The sequence below is a fragment of the Mustela nivalis genome, assembly GCF_964662115.1.
Source record: "Mustela nivalis genome assembly, contig: HAP1_SCAFFOLD_1853, whole genome shotgun sequence".
Taxonomy (NCBI): domain Eukaryota; kingdom Metazoa; phylum Chordata; class Mammalia; order Carnivora; family Mustelidae; genus Mustela; species Mustela nivalis.
Window position 1 is genome coordinate 37173 of NW_028134811.1, and position 19624 is coordinate 56796.

At 35.0% G+C, this 19624-nt stretch overlaps 1 protein-coding gene across 1 annotated transcript in view; it reads right to left on the bottom strand.

Moving 5' to 3' along the window:
* Window positions 1–19624, bottom strand: part of CPNE3 (copine 3) — a 49939-nt gene that overhangs the window by 11990 nt on the left and 18325 nt on the right. The window contains exons 5-11 of the mRNA XM_082750784.1: window positions 19359–19430; window positions 13797–13880; window positions 11620–11709; window positions 7291–7389; window positions 4821–4907; window positions 3376–3435; window positions 2765–2898 (exon numbers count right to left, since the gene is read on the bottom strand). Of these exons, the coding sequence (XP_082606910.1) occupies window positions 2765–2898; window positions 3376–3435; window positions 4821–4907; window positions 7291–7389; window positions 11620–11709; window positions 13797–13880; window positions 19359–19430 (626 nt within the window). The remainder of the gene's footprint in view (window positions 1–2764; window positions 2899–3375; window positions 3436–4820; window positions 4908–7290; window positions 7390–11619; window positions 11710–13796; window positions 13881–19358; window positions 19431–19624) is intronic.

The following is a 19624-nucleotide window of genomic DNA, read 5'->3' on the forward strand; positions in this document are numbered from 1 at the left end:
TACGTTATATCTGACTACCTTTCTGAACTCTCTCTACTTTCTAATATTTTTCTTACTTGATTATTTTAGGTTTAAATTCATTCCTTACAGGTTTGCTAGAATTTATGTATGAAATTGTCTTGGCCTTGTGCCCTTGTGAGGAGTGGCTCTGTGACCAACTATCCCATTCCTTCCATGATTCCAGGTCTACTCAGGCTCTTTAAATCAACTTTGGTAATTTAAAGCTTTTCTCCCCCTCCCCCATCCCCGTAAAATCCTTTAATCCAGATTTTCCAATGTAATAACAAAGTTTTATATAGTATTAACTTCTAATATTTAATGTTTTTTTCTTGAATTTATGCTTATACTCTCTGTCTCATTAATATTCTATGCACGTTTTCTCTTTCTTGGGGGTCAGCATAGGCAGATTTGCCTTAGTTTTGTTGAACTTGCAAAGAATCATCTCTTCATTTAATTTATTCATTTAGTGAGGGGTATTTTTTGTTTTGTTTTGTTTTGTTTTTAACTTTCCAAGTCTTTACTTTCAGTGCTTAGAAGAAATACATCACAGTACATAATATACAGTTTGGAAAGCATGTCTCTGGAGCAGACAGCCCAGGCTCAATTCTATCTCTGCCCGTTACCGTTGAGTGACTTTGGACAAGTTAACCTCTTATGCCTCAGTTTTCTCATCTGTACACTGTAGATGATAATGGATGATAATAGTACCTAGGTCACAGCAAAGTAAGAGGATTAGGTAAGTATCATGTAGAAACAATATTAAATTGTGCTTGACATGTCATAGCTAATTTATAGAGAATCTGCTATTATTGTTATATCTTTATTTTTTCTCCTATTCTTTAATTTTATTTCATTGAAAACCTAGTTCATTTATATTCAATTTTTCTTGTTTAAAAATAAAATCATGTAAAGCCAGAAATTTTCCTCTATAAAGACAGGACCACACTGTATGTTAACTACCTAAAACTTAAATTAAAAAAAAAAAGCGGGGGGTGCTCCTGGGTGGCTCAGTCATTAAGCGTCTGCCTTCAGCTCAGGTCGTGATCCCAGGTTCCTGGGATCAAGCCCCACATCGGGCTTCCTGCTCAGTGGGAAGCCTTTTTCTCTCTCTCCCATTCCCCCTGCTTGTGTTCCCTCTCTGGCTGCTTCTCTCTGTCAAGTAAATAAATAAAGTCTTTGGAAAAAATATTAAAAAAAAGATAGGACTATGTATAGTCTTCTTGGTGCCCCTATTTCTAGGATAGTCTGTTTTTATACTTCAGTTTCCTCTTTGTTTTTGTTTTTAAAGATTTTATTTATTTGAGAGAGAGAAAATGAGAGAGAGCGTGCATGAGAGGGGTAAAGTCAGAGGGAGAAGCAGAGCCGCTGCTGAGCAGGGAGCCCTTAGGACTCGATCCCCGGACTCCAGGATCATGACCTGACGGGAAGGCAGTCGCTCAACCAACTGAACGACCCAGGTGCCCTCAGTTTCCTCTTTGATCTAAGAACTTGTTAAGATTTTTTTTATTTCCATATGGTAAATTTTATTTTAGTTATCCTTTTGTTATTAACTTCTAGGTGGCAGTCTGATAAAGGAACTCCGTAAACTTTTTATTTTTTATATAACCACCACTATAATTATGTTACCTTAAAATTTTTATTGTACTTCTAACTACTTTCAGTTGAAATACTTTGATACTCTTAACAAACATGTCCATGGTTATATTTTTATTTTGGATTATGTAATGAAGTTTTCTATAAAATAGTTTTTTTATTATATTTAATGACTTTTGTCTTAAATTCTACTAGGCTGATATCAGAATTGTCACTTTTGCTTTAGATTTGTTTGCATTTGCCTGAAAATTTACTTCTTTAAATATCATAGCAGATTAATGAAAAGCTCCATCCAATATATGTAAGGGCTTTAATCATAAAATAATAGGTGAAGGTAAGTGAAAATTTATACAGTGCCCTAAGAGATCCAGAACAAAAAACTATTAAGGGGGACTTTCTTTTCTATTGTTTGGTAAACCTTCAAGAGGGCCTATTCAATCTATTCAAAAATCTATACATTGAGAATCTATTCAAATTTTTAGAGCAATCAGGTCAAGTTTTCTTTTGGCACTTGTTCAAAGTTGCCATTAAGAAAATAATTTGAGGGGCTCCTGGGTGGCTTAGTTAGTTAAGCATCCAACTCTTGGTTTTGGTTCAGGTCATGATCTCAGGGTCATGAGATACAGTCCCAAGTGGTGCTCTGCACTCAGCAGGGCGTCTGCTTAGGATTCTCTCCCTCTCCTTCTGCCCCTTTCCCCCACTTGCATGCTGTCTCTCTCTCAGATAAATAAAACTAAAAAAAAGAAAAAGGAAAATAATTTGACAGTGACTGCCAAAAAATAGACATGTTAATAAACAGTGTCTATAAATGTTTACAAAATATGTCATCTGGACTTCAATTACACAGATAACTTATCCTTAATAAATAAACCCCAAGGAAACAGTTGACTCCAGTCAGCTGTTAAATAAATAAGCTATATATAGTACATTATAACTGATCACAGCTAGAGAGAAGAGGTCAAAAGTAAACCCTAAGACTGTCACAAAGAGAAAACTAGAAAAGAGAACACAAAAGATTTTAGGGAGAAAGTTATTCCCACCACACCCCCTTTCCTACCCCCAGTCAACGCCAGCAGCCCTATCACCACCAATTATATCAAAGTACTAGCAGATGAAAAAGAAACTGCCCTTTCTGGAGAGCTATGAAAACAAGTATTTTAGTCATACTCACGTATCATAATCTTGAATGACCAGTCCCACAGACCAGATAGCAGTCAAATACTCATTAACACCATTGGGGCTAATGTAATGAAGGGAGTCAGGAGACCTTGGGTCACCATTAGAGCCAGTGAAGTCCACTCCCACCTGCCAAATAACAATCACAGCCCTTACTAAGGAGAAGCCGTATGTTCAATGTCCAGGAGACAGACAGACATTCGTCCCAGAGCCTGCTACTGCCATCTCCTAACAAATGCCTGGGCCTACCAGTATTTCCACAGACAATTAAACAATTAAAGCTTCAGCCTGAAACAACCTGCTATTCATATTTTTTCCAGATAACTCAAATCCATGAATTGTTATACCCAGGAGTTTAGACATAGGGCTTATTTTGTAGGTTGTTTCACTAACGCTTTCTGTAATTTAAATTACATCAGAAGGAACAGATCTTATCAACAAAGTTGAAGGCTTCCTGATGAACTTAGACAACCTGTCTGAGGAGACCATACTAAAAGGCTTGGGTAAATTCCAAAGTCGGTTTTACAAGAAAATAAAAGAACAGTGCAAAACTGTAGGAAGAAGTAACATGTTTCAGCCTACTTTGAGCAAGTCAGTGTTACTTACAGTAAAATTCAGCTGACATCCTCCCATGATATAGTCAAGGAATGTGCACTCCACTGTCATCTAAAAACAAAGAGCAAACTCTCAAAATCAAAAATCTCTTACTGGAGTTCCTGGGGGGCTGAATTAATCGAGCATCCAATGCTTGGTTTTGGCTCAGGTCATGATATCTGGGTCATGGGATCTAGCTCCACAACAGGCTCTGCACTCAGCGAAGCGTCTGCTTGGGATTCTCTTTTCCTTTCCTTCTGTCCCACCACCCCCCATAAAAATAAATAAATATATCTTTAATTTAAAAAATCTCTTACTATATAAGAGATACAAAGAGCTTTCTGGCATATATTTTTAACAGTTTAGAAACTGAACAGAACCATGATATGAGCAGATGGAATCCACACTGGTATTTGAGTTTAAGTATCCCTGTCCCTGCTTGTCATAAATCTGTAAGATCTTACTTTGAGATAATTAAGGCAATGTTAAGATTAGATTTTTTTTTTAAGATTTATTTATTTTAGAGAAAAAGATAGAGAGCATGAGCGGGAGGGGGTGTTGGGGGTATTAGGGACAGACAGAGAGAAGCAGACTCCCTGCTGAAACGGGAACCCAAATTGGGGCTCAATCTCACGACCCTGATATCATGACCTGAGCTAAAATCGAGAGTCCAACACTGAACCAAATGAACCACCCAGATGCATCTAAGATTAGAATATTAATGGCCAAAGATGAAATACACTCACTTCAAGTTTTAAGAAACTAGTAATGAGTCTAATATGTTGAGAGCTTGATAATAATCAAGACTTAAAAAAAAAAAAAAAACAAAAAAACCATTTGTTTATTGCAAGAAATCTCGTGAATTTTTCGCTCTATTTATAATATCTCAACTTGAAATTATGACCAGGATAGATGCACTGGGTTAGATCATTTCTACTAATACCCTGGAAAAATACCGTGATATTTCACATTTCCTAATAATAATGAAAAAAGGGGTGCCTGGGTGGCTCAGCGGGTTAAAGCCTCTGCCTTCGGCTCAGGTCATGATCTCAGGGTCATGGGATCGAGCCCCACATCGGGCTCTCTCAGCTCAGCAGGGAGCCTGCTTCCTGCTCTCTCTCTCTCTGCCTGCTTGTGATCTCTGTCAAATAAATAAAATCTTTAAAAAAAAATTAAATAAGGAAAAAAAACCCTTCAATATTCTTTGCCTTTTGCCAAAAAGTTATCAAACCTTAGAAACAAAGTTATTTGAAAGATTTCTATATTATTTCCTACTCTCTTCTTTTCCCTAAGGGTGTCCAGATGATCATATGATTTTCAATTGCCCAAAATTCAATTCACATTTCCTAAGATAAAGAAAAATTTTAATACTCTTTGTCTGGTTTAATATACACCATATTGAAAAAAGAACTTGAAATGTGATCTCATTATACTATAAATGGTAAACATCAACTAACCTCACACTGTTTCACACTGATAACACCTGAATTCTTGTAGCTTTTCTTCTTTTGCCTCTTTTTTTCATTTATGCATTCAAATTCCACCTGTAGGAAGAAAAGACAAAATATTAGTTCTTACTAGTGATATAAAAAATGCTAATGTTGGGACGCCTGGGTGGCTCAGTTGGTTAAGCGGCTGCCTTCGGCTCAGGTCGTGATTCCAGCATCCTGGGATCGAGTCCCACATCGGGCTCCTTGCTTGGCGGGGAGCCTGCTTCTTCCTCTGCCTCTGCCTACCACTCTGTCTGCCTGTGCTCACTCGCTCTCTCTCTCTCTCTAACAAATAAATAAATAAAATCTTTAAAAAAAAATGCCAAAGTTGGGGCGCCTGCGTGGCTCAGTCAGTTAAGGGTCTGCCTTCCGCTCAGGTTATGATCCCAGGGTTCTGAGATGGAGCCTGCTTCTCCCTCTGGCCCTCCCCCCTGTTCATTCTTGCATGTGTGTGCCCCCACACGTGCGCTCTCTGTCTCTCTGAAATAAATAAATAAAATGTTTTTTAAAATGCCAATGTGAATTTAAATGAATGGCTTTTTTTCGCTTGGAATTGAACCATCTGCTGATATAGGTCTGCTGCAAAATACAATTTTGAAATAATTACATAATAAAATATGTGAAATATTTTTAACTGAAATTTGTAAAAGGCATTCCCAAGATTGTATACCTTTTAAAATGGTTCCTAAGGGAAAAAATAAATAAATATAAAATGGTTCCTTAGTATAAATTTTGCCTCTATAGATGATTTCCTTGCACATGCTTCAATTAACATTCTTTATTTTTTAAAATAAGGGAAATAAACTATTACTTTGACCCATTATTTTCAGAAAGAAGAAAAATATGCTGCTTAGAAAAAGAAGGGAAAAAAACCTATCATCAGAAAACAGAAATATATGGAGCCTAACTGTATGGTAAAATATGCAAAGATCATCTTTTTCCCCTGGGGATACTTTTAGGGATAGAACTAATACCTTACATCTTCTTTCTGGTGTAGCTCCTTTCCCCAAACAGAAGGATCTTCTTTTTCCACCTTCTAGCCACCTATCCATCCATAAGGCTTGGCTCAAGCTGCCCTCCTCTATAACATCAACTCCTATTCCAGTTTTCCATCTCCATTCATCTCTGTAAGCATCTCTATAAACTTCTACAACCCTATAAAATTTAGTTACATACTTTGTGTTATTCTTAATTGTTTCATTTCATTAATTTTTCATTTCAATTAATTTTCATTAATTTTGTTTCATATCCAGGGTATAATCACCTCCAAATTATACCTTCAAATTTTCTCTATCTTGATCAACTCAATGAACACTTGATGAGTCACATTTTCTGGTGAATAGAAAGTAACTTATATACTTTAGACAGAGTCATTGCTAATTTTCTAGGAATCAAATATTAAAAGGTACAGTAGATACAACAATAAAAAACAAAATTATGTTAAATAAATTCTTTCACAGTTCAGGATCCTGCCAGACTTCTCAGTCATCATGATTATTAACTGTTGAATATTTGAGATGTGGGGAAGCCCTAAAGAGAATTCTCATTGGTTAAAAACTGTGTTACTTCATTTTATTTATTCCCACTTTGACAGAATGTCTACCAAGTGGCAGGTACTATTCTAGGCACTGAAAACACAGATGATAAGATATGGCTCTGCCTTTGAAAAACAAGAGCGGTAGACGTTGTCATTGCAGCAATATTAAAAGCTTCATTCTGTCGTGGAGAAGGGAAGGATCAAGATAGCTAGATTTAGAAAAACTTTACATGACCCATAAAGTATTATAGAGTTAGTTGTTCATTATTTTCTAAAATTAGGTCATTTACTGATTCTGCAAGATAGAGACAAAGTGAAATTACTAAAACAACAATCCAGACCACTCCTCTTTAGTTCTTTTAGGTAGCTTGTTTTATTTGAACTGTTCAGACTTTTAGCATTTTCCATTAGTTCTGCTTTTAAAAAAAGATTATTTGAATAGGTATTTACAGGGGCACCTGGGTGGCTCAGTGGGTTAAGCCTCTGCCTTTGGCTCAGGTCATGATCTCAGGGTCCTGGGACCGAGCCCTGCATCAGGCTCTCTGCTCAGCAGGGAGCCTGTTTCCCCTCTTTGTCTACCTGCCTCTTTGCCTACTTCTGACCTCTGTCAAATAAATAAAATCTTTAAAAATAAATAAATAAAACTAGGGATTTTCAATCAAACCAAATATATTGTCTGAAGCTAAAGGAAACCAAACCTCTAACTATAAATATAAACTTATACTCCCAAGTATGGATCTTGGATCATCCAATTACTACACAAATAAAATCCACAGATTTCAGAACATTTTAGAACACAGCAAAAACATGGCAAACAGTTTGCCATACCAAGGAAAAAAATGAAATAATAAATACATGGTCAAACAGTAAAATACATTCAAGTAACCAGATGCAACTTACAGGTGAATTTCTGGAGGCTTCTTTCAGTTTTGTCATGGTGGTTTGAAATGTTCCAATGAGATCATGTGACCCATCATTATCATAATCATAACACTCTACCTAGAATTAAGTATAACAAACATGAATAAAAATCAACCTCATTTTGTTTAAAAGGATTGCCTGCAATAAACGGGACTTACCAAGAAGTGTCCTATTGATGTAAAAAAGTGAAAATGTTTAATAGGAGAAATAGGAACTAACTTCCTGGAGGAAGTTAGTGAACCACTTTCAAACCCCAGCTATTCTTGCAATGGGGATCTAGGATAGATCATAGGCAGATGAAAAATACAGATACTGTCTAAATTCCACATTAAACAGTTTCCAGTTCACCTACCATGCCCTTTATAAGAGCTGATAAAATCAAAATGGAATTACACCTTCTTTCACATCCACTTCTTCACTTAGTTATCACTACACAGTGACTAAAGCCATCAACTGCAGGAGGAAAGGAAGTCAGTATCCTAGACAACTAAAACTCGTATAATTAAATCCTAGGTGATTTAGAAATATGGCAAATATATTTCATTAGCTGCAATCTGGTAAGGCTAGGGTTGTATTCAGAGTTAGACATGATGAAGTCAGATTTGCATCCTTCTGAAAATCACAATTCTTAGAATGAAAAAGAGAATTCAAGGAAAAGAGTACGTTAACCACTGAGGAAGTATCTAGACTGGGTCATGTTAACTCTTACTTCCATGTAAAACAGGATGAATTCTACGGCTCTCACCAAATGCATGTTCTTTCTTAAAGCAGACGGAAGAGAACTCAGAGTACCTGATGTGCATGCAGCTTTGTGCCAAGCTGACAGCATAACCAGAGGGTAAATATTCACAAGAATACCTGATTACTCATTGCAATGAGAATATTAAGATAGTGTGAACTGCTAGCAAACAGAGGTGTTCATTGTGATCATGGAATAACCGATTTTCTATAGTGCTTTGTAATTTCAGAACAGATTATCTCATTTCTGCATTTATTATGTACACTGCACACATTATCTACACAGGCTTGTGAAGTAGGCAGAGGAATTAAATAGTGTTAGAAGATGATATGTTTTATTTGGTAACCGACATAGGTAATATGAAGCTGTGCTAAGGACACTTCTGAATTTTTCTAGAGATTTAAAATAAAAGCCTGTAACTGAGAGTACTTGCCAAGAGAGTATCCTTTACAAAGTTTTATTAATTACCAAGTTAAAATGCTTAGGATTTATGTGTTTACCCAGAAAAGTGAATTATTTTCTTCTCAGTTCTATGAAAAGTGAACTGTCTGCCTATTATAACAGGAAGTGTTTCCTTCCTTACTAATATTTTGATTATTATTCCAGGGAGACTATAAATCAATCAATAAAGACAAGGTCTAGAATTGCAATTCTTGGGACGCCTGGGTGGCTCAGTTGGTTAAGCGGCTGCTTTCAGCTCAGGTCATGATCCCAGCGTTCTGGGATTAAGTCCCACATTCGGCTCCTTGCTCGGCAGGGAGCCTGATTCTCCCTCTGCCTCAGCCTGCCTCTCTGTCTGCCTGTGCTTGCTCTCGCTCATCTCTCTCTCTGACAAATAAATAAATAAACTCTTAAAAAAAATAGAATTGCAATTTTGATTAACTGTAAAGGATTTTTATTTGTTGTAAACAGTTTGGTCTCTTACCAATTATGAGAGTTTGATTCTTGCCTTACAAATATCAGATATGTAATTTTTAAACCGAAGTCCCTTTATCTGACTCTTTATTTAAACTGTGAGGGGAAAAGAAAATGAATGGTCTTACTAATTTTTTTCCAGAGAAAGTAAAATTAAGATAAAGACAAAAGCAATCTTAGTATTACCATGATTTTACTTTTTAATAGATTTTTTTTTTATATATGGAAAGTAGAACTTGATTTTTTTTTTCCTAAGTAAGCTCTATACCCCATGTGGGGCTTGAACTCACCACTCTGGGATCAAGAGTAGCATGCTCTACTGACTGAGCCAGCCAGGTGCCCCAGAACTTTGCATTTTAGATTTGCATTCAGGAAACTCCAACTTCTATCTATGTTAAGATCAAGCCTTGATAAGGCCAATTTTTTTTTTCAATTTTATTTTTAAAGAAAGTATATGAACACCTAAAACTCTTCATAAGCCTGAGACTTCAGGGAATGTAAAAAGATTTGTAAGCTGGAATTTCTGAGAGCTCACTATAATACCTACATAGGAAAATTATATAGGAAAACGATACAGGAAAAATTCACTGTTTCCCCATTGAAGGCAAATATTTGGTGCTAAAGAAAGATGTGACATTTATAATGCAGGCCTATGTTCAGATATAATTTCAGATAAATGATGTAATGATTTGTATCTTTTAATTTCTCTTCTCAAAAATTCAAAAACGAGTACTACTGGCTGTTTCAAATACTGATACAGTATTAGCAGTGCTTGTGACATTGAAATACATGCATATATACATATGCACCTATGTATATATGTAAGAGAATGCACGCACCACAAAATACTACATTCACTAAGGCATTCCCATTTTAGGCAGGAGGGCAGCATGCAGGATTATTTCTTTTATTCACTTGATCTCATGAGAATAATAATACATGCTGGAGTGATAACACTGGCACATTCACACAGCAGCAAAGAAACTATGGATGATTCTGACTCCATCCTCTGCTCTAAAACCCTTTACCACACCTCTAAACGATTTCCAAACACCAAGAGACTCACAGATGGATGATTTCATAATATTGCAAAGAAATACAGCACTAAAGAATGTAAAGACAGTCATGATATGGGAAACCAAATTGTGTAAAGTTAACACAAACTGAGGAAGTTTTAAGAACAGAAGACATTCATCAGAGAAAACTCAGAAAATCAGTTTACTTACTATAATAAAATAGCCCTGTAAGCATGCCACTGTGTGAAAAAAAAGTTTAAAAAACATTGTTTCATTGATAACATATTATTGCAAGCAATCAGTTATGGTTTAGGCATTTCTTTTCCCCAGCCTTTCCCTGTTTCTCAGGTCTAATAAAGTTTTAGCTTATTATTTTTAATGTGAAAAGCAAAAGTTAGAGAGGTAGTATAATTATAGAAAGTAATTTTTAAAACTACTGTTCTACTATTTATTTTTTACCTAAATTTTCACTGTTATTTGAAATAACAAATAAATTCTACTTATATTGATTTTTAAAGTTCTCTGCCAAGTTCTCTGAGGACAAATTTTTGGGGATCTAAGGAATTAAGTCATTTTAATGTAACAGCATCTGTGCTTTATAATGGTTTAGAAAACTTACACTTTCATTAATTTAATCCTTCCCTTTTTTGTAATATAGACATTATTTTCTCTATTGGGTAAGTGAAGAAGTTAGATGACCTGCCCAAGATCCCTTATCTGGTTGAAGGCCTAAATCATGACTTGGACTATAGCCTGAGACGAAATCTTATGCTCCGTGTCATCACTTTTCCTGTTTTTACCATATTTATTACCAAAGGAAAAAAAACTAAAACAAAAACAACAAACTCCACTTTGGTTTGCTGACAACTAAACACAAGAAGAGGCTTCTATCTGGACTCTTATGAGACTCCAGGATAATGTGTCTTAAATGTGTCTTAAAAATAATAAATATTTTCTAATAAATGGCTATAAATTAAAACATTAAAAAAATTCTTAGATGCCTGATACTTCCTGGTCTCACTCTGCTTTTCTAGTACTTTATAGTAAAGCCATCTAGAAGTTTTCAATGAATATCTTGCTCTGAAAATAAGCAATGGGAAATGCCACCACTATTCTCCTCTGCCGCTAATGGCAGAAGGGAAGCTCTGGGTTTTTAGTCAAAGTAACATCTGCTTCTATTTGAAAGGGACATGCCAAAGGCAAAGAAGGCAGTTAAAGTTTCCTATTTACAGAAAAAAGGAATCTTATTAAAAGGAAGAAAGATTTAAATTGGACATTTTATTTTTTTTAAATAAAGAGTAAAATGAAAATCACAATTTTTGATTAAGCCTTAGGCCAACAGATCAGTCAAACGTATCTACCCTTCAATTTATTTATCAGAGACATTTCTATTTTAATATTCCTAAATATAAATAAAATATAATCCTTACAGGTATCTATTAGATCACTTACTTCTATTAAATACTATCTAATCAACTACTGTGTGTGTATACATAACATATATATATATATAAAATATATATAATATAAATTATATAATTATAATTATATATTTAAAAATAAAAATTATATATAATATATAATATAAAAATATATACATAATATAAATTTATATATATACATATAACTTTAAATTACCTTGATCGTTTTGTCCATATCTCCATAGCACAGGGAGTTAAGAGATATTTTAAAAGGCCTCCAAACAGGATTCAAGTTATTTTTAATAACCTATAAAATGAAGATACAAAGACTAGTTAGAAAAACATTCAGTTCTTGCTACACTCTCACTAATCATTCTCCACCTTTTCACCCAGTCAATTTTTTCAATGAAAAACTATCTAGGACAATATTATACAAGTGTTAGAAGAAAAACATGATAGATACATTCTGAGAAAAAAAGAGAAACTACTTAAAAAATATATTTCACCCATTACGATGTACGCGTAGAAAGATTATTGATTTTGTGGGAAACCAGGGTTTTCATTGCAGGACACAGAAGATTCAAATTTGGAATAAGCAAGGATTAGAAAGAACTATGCTGGGTTGGGCTTGAATTGAAGAAATAGTCTAAATTCATGATTTAAAATTTTTGTAAATATACATATACATAATAAACATATATACAAATACACATGTTTCCCAGCTATGTCCTTTGAAAAGGCATAAGCGAAATGACATCTCAGTAGCAATGAGTACATCTAAGACTACTCTCATTAAAGGAATAGGGTTCCAAGAGAAAGGGCTCATTCCAGACCTGGGAGAGAGTGAGCATAATGTGACCTGAGAAAATAGTTTAATGCAAAGTAAGAGAATGCAGGGCACCTGGCTGGCTCAGTCAGAGGAACATAAGACTCTTGATCTCGGGGTGGTGAATTCAAGCCCCAGATTTGGTGTAGAGATTACTTTAAAAAACAAATAATTAAATAAATAAATAAACAAATAAATAAAAGAATGCTTAAAGACTAATGGGGTTATGTTAAAGGAACCCAAACGCATTTCAACATCACTCTCCCTGGTCAAATCTGGATTAATTGGAACAGCTAAAATGACAGTAATGAATTATAATATAATGAATATACCGTGTTATAACAGTCATGAGTCTACAATGATACCAAAAATAAAAAAGGAAGAGAGAGGAGAGATGAAAGAGGTGTATCTGCTAGTATATGTAAAGGGATGAAAATTTTAGAAAAAAATCACTATTTTATAACCCCTAATATAAACCCCTAATATAACCCATCCTTAGGTATGGATCATCAGTAGATGGATGATATGCAAAAGAACAGTTTAATCATGCATTCTCAAAGTGTCACACCACAGATCACTTATTAATTACAAAAGGGAAAAAATGGGACTTTATCATGGCAAGATCTGGTGGTCACTAGCTTAATCAAGTAGACAAGGTTGGCAACATCAATACTGGACAGCTTGAGACCATGAGTCCTCTGATGATACAGAGCAAGGTATACATAAATAATGTTCCGGATCGATTTGTTTGATTTGGATATAACTGTAAGGAAACAGATGACTTAGAATGTTGGACACACTGGTCTTGATTATTCAGGAGATTCAAAGGCATTAAGACCTAAGACAGATACGGAGAAGAATCTTATATACTGGGAACATAAGAACCAAATGCAAAATGTGAAATGCAAAATGTGAACCTTTAATCAATCCTAGACAAAAATATGTGGAGGTATATATGTAGATATATATATATACCTCCGTGCGTGCGTGTGTGTGTGTGTGTGTGTGTGTGTATTAATCAACTGCAGAAACTCAAAGTTATATGATACACTGATGTTATAAATTTTAAATTTTGAGTCCTAAACTTCCAGGTGTGAATGTATAGGAGAATGCGCTTCTTCTCAATAAAAGCCTGCTGTGGTAATAAGGTGATGTCTGTAGCCTGCATTCAAATGGTTCTGTGAATGGGAATTATATGTGTGCATGTCTGTGTATATGTATATGTGTGTCTGTGTGTGAAAGTGAGTGAGTGAATGAGGAAGAACACACATGCAGATATGACCAGGTGGCAAATCAAAGTGAAGGATACACAGGTATACATTTTAGTGCTTTTTACAGGGTCTTAAATTTTTTAAGACAAAAATTTTACTGACAGTTCAGCATGGTAGTACCTCCACATGAAAAAAAAAAAAAAAGAAAAAGAAAAGAAATGAGTATGTTGATCTTGTATCCCTGTTTAGATGTCTGAACTCAGATTGATATTTTTAAAATACATAATTTTTTAAAATTTAGATTACTACAATTCCAATAGAAACCTCAACTCTACTTTTTCAAATTCAGATATTCACCTCTGTTCGATGAACCATGAGCCAGTTTCCATCAGATGTCTGCTTGTGGAATTCCAGGTATGGATCTGACTTTCCAAATAGATCCTACATTTTAAAAAAGTCAATTATTCTCCACTGAAACCATGTGAAACTTCACTTTATACATGTTACATGTTAGCAGTACCTGAAGTCTAACTCCACAGTATAGATATATACAGTACAGTACAGTAATAAATACAAATCCCAGTCTTTCTCACGAACTTAGCAACCTGTTGATGCCTACAAGGAGAACTACTAAGGCATTTGTGATAAATGCTCATAATCCTGTGTCTCACACCTTCACTTCTCAAAAAAAACATGAGAACATGGCTTTAAAATATGGTGAATAATAAGACCCATAATCAGTAAGATATGTTCAGGGCTTGTTTTCATTAGTAAGAGTATTCATTCACATAGCACTGAATAGTTTTATATAAATGACATCCCAAACATTAGCCATACTGACACCATGAGGGACAGCAGTTATCAGCAATAAAATGGATTCACAAGGGTTAAATGACTTTGGCAAGATCATACATCTAGTAAATTCATGGATCTGAGTCTTGACTTTATATCTTATTCTTCTATTTCCAATACTCTTCCACCAATTCCACACATTTCTTTACACACAGAAGGGAGCAGAAGTAAATATGTGAAGTGCATAATGGAATTATTCCAATGGTACAACATACATCATCTTTTCCCTCTGTAATTCACCACAGAACCCCTGTATAATGCTGAAGCACAGTGAGTGCTCAAAAATACCCTTATCACTAGCCTCAATACAAACACACACATACACACACACAAATACACATACACACACATACACAGAGATAAAATTCTGGAAGACTGACCAAATCACTTTCAGAGGTCAAACTCAAGTAAGATTATAAATTATTTTGTTTTCTCATTTTTGTTTGCCTTTATATTAGCATTGCCATACTCTTTAGAATATACAACTTATTATTTGTTAAAATGAAAGGACACCTGTTAATTCTACAGTAATATATGCAGCTATGTCCCTGAATTGAAGATTTGAGTCCTAAATTAAACTCAGTATTAAATTCAGAACTAAGAAAATATTATTTCCTTCCTCAGCAGTTCAATGTCAAGCAAGTAATATATATGGTACAGTCAAAAATATAAACACAGGGCTGGGTGGGGGGACAGGAAGGACCTGGGAGGCTCAGTTGGTTAAGGGTCTGACTCATGATCTCAGGATCTTGAGACTGAGCCCCATGTCAGGTTCCCTACTCAGCAGGAAGTCTGCTTCTCCTTCTCCCTGTGTCCTTCGCCCTTCTCATGCTCTCTCTCAAAAATAAATAAATAAAATATTTAAAAATATATATAAACACAGGGGGTACTGGTTGGCTTAGTCAGAAGAAGATGTGACTCTTGTTCTTAAATCATGAGTTTGAGCCCCATTTGGGTGTGGAAGGTTACTTAAGTAAGTAAACTTTTAAAATATAGATATAAATATAGATACATATACACACACACACAAACAAAGGTTATCCAGACCTAAGATTTTATTTATTTATTTGAGAGGGAGAGACAGCTCAGGAGAGGGAGAAGCCGACTCCCCACTAAGCAGAGAGCCCATCTCAGGGCTTGATCCCAGGACCCTGAGATTATGACCTGAGCCAAAGGCAGACACTTAACTGACAGAGCCATCCAAGCACCCCAGAACTTTTAAAATTTAACCTTATCTAATAAGAATCTTAAGAATCAATGTAATTAGCCTCTCTGTAAACCATTTAATAAAATTAATAGCAGCACTATACACAGAGAAGTTAACTTTCTAAAAACACATTAATGTACCTTGTCTGACCTACCTTAGAAATAAACCAAAGAGAAAGGCAGAATATCATTATTACCATTTTGAAAGTCAGACAACAAACCTTTGAAAGTTCATTGAGATGTCAGTAGTAGAACGAAAGTAAGAATTAACAGTTCCTGACTCAGATTTCCAGAACATGTTAAGTGAAAAAAAGCAAGGTGGAGAAAAGTGTATATATGCATATCTAGAGAATATATATTCATATGTGTGTCTGAATGCACAAGTATGGGGGAACGTGGGTGGCTTAATTGGTTAAGTGACAGACTGTCGCCTTCGGCTCAGGTCATGATGTCAGAGTTGTGAGATGGAGCTCCAAGTCAGTATCCCCATTGAGTGGAGCCTGTCTAAGATTCTCCTTAGACTCTTCTGCACCGGGGCGCCTGGGTGGCTTAGTGGGTTAAGCCTCTGCCTTCGGCTCAGGTCATGATCTCAGAGTCTTGGGATTGAGCCCCTAGTCGGGCTCTCTGCTCTGTGGGGAGTTGCTCCCCCGCCACCCCCTGCCTGCCAATCTGCCTACTTGTGATTTCTGTCAAATAAATAAATAAAATCTTAAAAAAAAAAAAAAGAATCTTCTGCACCTACCCTGTCTACTCCCCATCCCCAACTCACATGTGCACACATACACATGCTCTCACTCTCTCTACCTCACTAAAAGAAAAAATGGTATATGTATGTAGTATGCTACAGCTACCCAAGGGCTGAGGGTAGAGGATATAAATATAAATACATAAATACACACACATACATATCTATTTACATAAACATATCCATATACATACATATATACATATATGTATATATACAGAGGCATACAAACACATACACACACAAAAAAGCCTTAGTTTTCTTTTAGGAAATTGAAAAATTAAACCATGAAATATAAATTTTAAAACATTATTACTACAGGAACAAAGGAAGAAAAAACATAGCAGACAGGGAAAGAAGCTAAATTACTTGAAAATATCTTGTTTTATAGATTTGGCTTTGGAACCATACAAATCTCTTATATAATTATAAAACAAAGTTAAATTTTTAAAAATTGAAAACAATCCCTAAATATCAAAAGCAAAATTCAAATGTGTCATTGTGACAGAACAATAACTAAAAGATTTCTTTAAAACACAAGAATTTGAATATACAGTCCACATAGAATATATAACTCTAAAGACAAAAAGAATTTCAAAGAGGAGTGCCTAGTTTGCTCAGTCAGCAGAGCACATGACTCTTGATTTCAGGGTAGTGAGTTCAAACTCCACACTGAGTGTAGAGATAACATAAATGAACAAATAAAGTTAAAAATAAAAAAGAATTTCAAAAAAAGCTCAATCTGTTTTTAGTAAAAATATTGTTAATTATAATATGGATATTTTTATTCTGAAAGTATTAGATATTATAAAAGGCAAACAGAAGCAATTATGTTAACATCCTTAGGAACTGAGATTTTCAGCATAAGAGAAGGTAGGCACAAATATAGAATTAAAGAAGTAAGGCCCTGTAATTCTATATCTGAACTGGAAATATTTGTATAAATTTATGATTTAGTTTTTCTTTAAAAAACAAAACAGTCTTTCCTCTAATTGTCTACTAAAAAGCCTTAGAAACAGTAAGTAGCAATAATTGACAATAAGCACCCCTAGTACCAGACTGGTCTCTAAATAACAATTTCCACTAAAATATAATCAGGCTCTTTTTAATCTGCAGTCTGGGGCGGAAATTAGATAAAAATAAGCCTGGAACATCTTGTCATGCCACACAGCAAGGAAGCTATCCAAAGACTCCTGGAGATGTGCCAACTGATTTCAGGAACAAACTTCAAGAGGTTTTCACAGGCCAAAGTTAAGATAATTTAAGCATCTATAGGAGTTCACTGGTAAAGAGTTCATAGCAATACTAAAAATAAAAAACAACAAACAAAACAAAGACAAAACCCTCATTGTCACATTTAGAGGATGATAGGGAACCAACTTAATCTGTGAAATGGTATATATGAGGGAAAAAAATCAAACATTTAAATTTGCTTCCTGTACAATCGTATTTCAGAATAAATAAATACGTAACATGGGTAAGAATACTTTTCTCTATAGAAGTATCCTCATTAATAAATGAAGAATCAATGATAGCATGAGAATCTCACTATTTAACAGGCTCTTAATAAAATAATATATCTAGGCAGTATAATTACCATCAATGTTCAGATGTCCCAAAAAGACAGGACTCAACAATGGGAGCCTCCTGATGAAATCACATGTCACCACCTATAAAGCTGCCCTACTGACAACTCAAAATACCATCAGATCATTCCTCTAGATTCAGTTACCAGCTTACAGAAACCAAGAAATAAAGGTGGAGAGAAGAACATGTTAAATGACACCATAAGCATTTAATCAGTTATAAGCAGTGTTACAACTTCTATAGGACAGAGGAGTCCATTTCTTTATTGAGTAAGTTCCATGATGGACAGATGGATGGATGGGATGAAGGAAGAAAATGAGAGGGAATAAAGGAAAGAGAGATGTAGGAAGAAAGTAAAAGAAAGGGGGAATTTTATGGATTAAAAAAGACTGGAGACTGGGCCCTGAGTGACTCAGTGGGTTAAGCCTTTGCTTTCAGCTCAGGTCATGATCTCAGGGTCCTGGGATCGAGCCCCACATCAGGTTCTCTGCTCAGCAGGGAGCCTGATTCCCTTCTCTCTCTCTCTGCCTTCCTTTCTCTGCCTACTTGTGATCTCTGTCAAATAAATAAAATCTTTAAAAAAAGAAAAAAGACTGGAAACATACCAACCAACTATACTGTTAAAAGAATCTTTGGAGATACTCCAGAATATTTATAGGGATGAAATGACATGATGTCTGAGAGGAGAGAAGGTAGATAGGAAACAAAACTGGCCATGAGTTATAAGTGTTGAAGATGGATGATGGGGACATGCAGGGTTTTTAAAGACTGTTCTATTTAAATTTTTCCAAAATGAAAGTTGTCCCTGGCTACTAGTCTAAGATGTTTGCAAACTAAATTGTAAGGCAAATAAAAATGATTTTTTTTAAATTGATTGGTTTATGTGATTCAGTATAAAATCACTCGAAGAGGGGCACCTGGGTGGCTCAGTGGGTTAAAGCCTCTGCCTTCAGCTCAGGTCATGATCCCAGGGTCCTGGGATTGAGCTCTCTACTCAGCAGGGGGCCTGCTTCCTCCTCTCTCTCTCTGCCTGCTTGTGATCTCTGTCTGTCAAATAAATAAATAAAATCTTTTTAAAAAATTTTTAAAAAATCACTCGAAGAATTATTCTAATTCATGCTATATACTAAATTGTTGTGTTATTATGTACTGCACTCATTCTTCATTAAAAATAAACATTGACTTTTGGAAACAAAGAGAAAAATCCAATAGAGCATGGAATTTCTATTTCTTTCCTTAAGGTAATCCAACAACACTGTCTCAAATGACTTTTACAATAACCTTAATGCTTTTAATAACTCTTCTTTTAAGCTAGACAAGCCCTTTGATAACACCTAGAAGAAAGAGGTAAAAGAAAATGGCTTCTGCTTAAACATACATAGGAAAGCAGAATCTAGAAGTAACTAAATACTCTAAGTGATGCTCAGATGATAGAGTTCATAATACTAATTGCATCATTTTTTTTTCAAAAAGGAATCAATGTGAGGCAAAACATGATATCCTTGTAGAAATGTGCATCAACTACCCACCTTATTGTCCAGTTTTCTTGCCTCGATTTCAAACAATACCACTCTGTTATCCTTTATTTCTTCAGCTGAAATCTATGAGGAGATATGGTAAGTGAGAGACAATATGTTTTAGAGATTCTGATAAACTTAGAAGTACTGATTTATTCTGTTATCTGATAATAGATAAAATCTCTACTAATATAAATGAATTTTTATATCTTTTATAAGAAAAAGTACCATTCAGAAAGATTGATCATTATTTCTTTAATGTGTATAAAATATTTTCC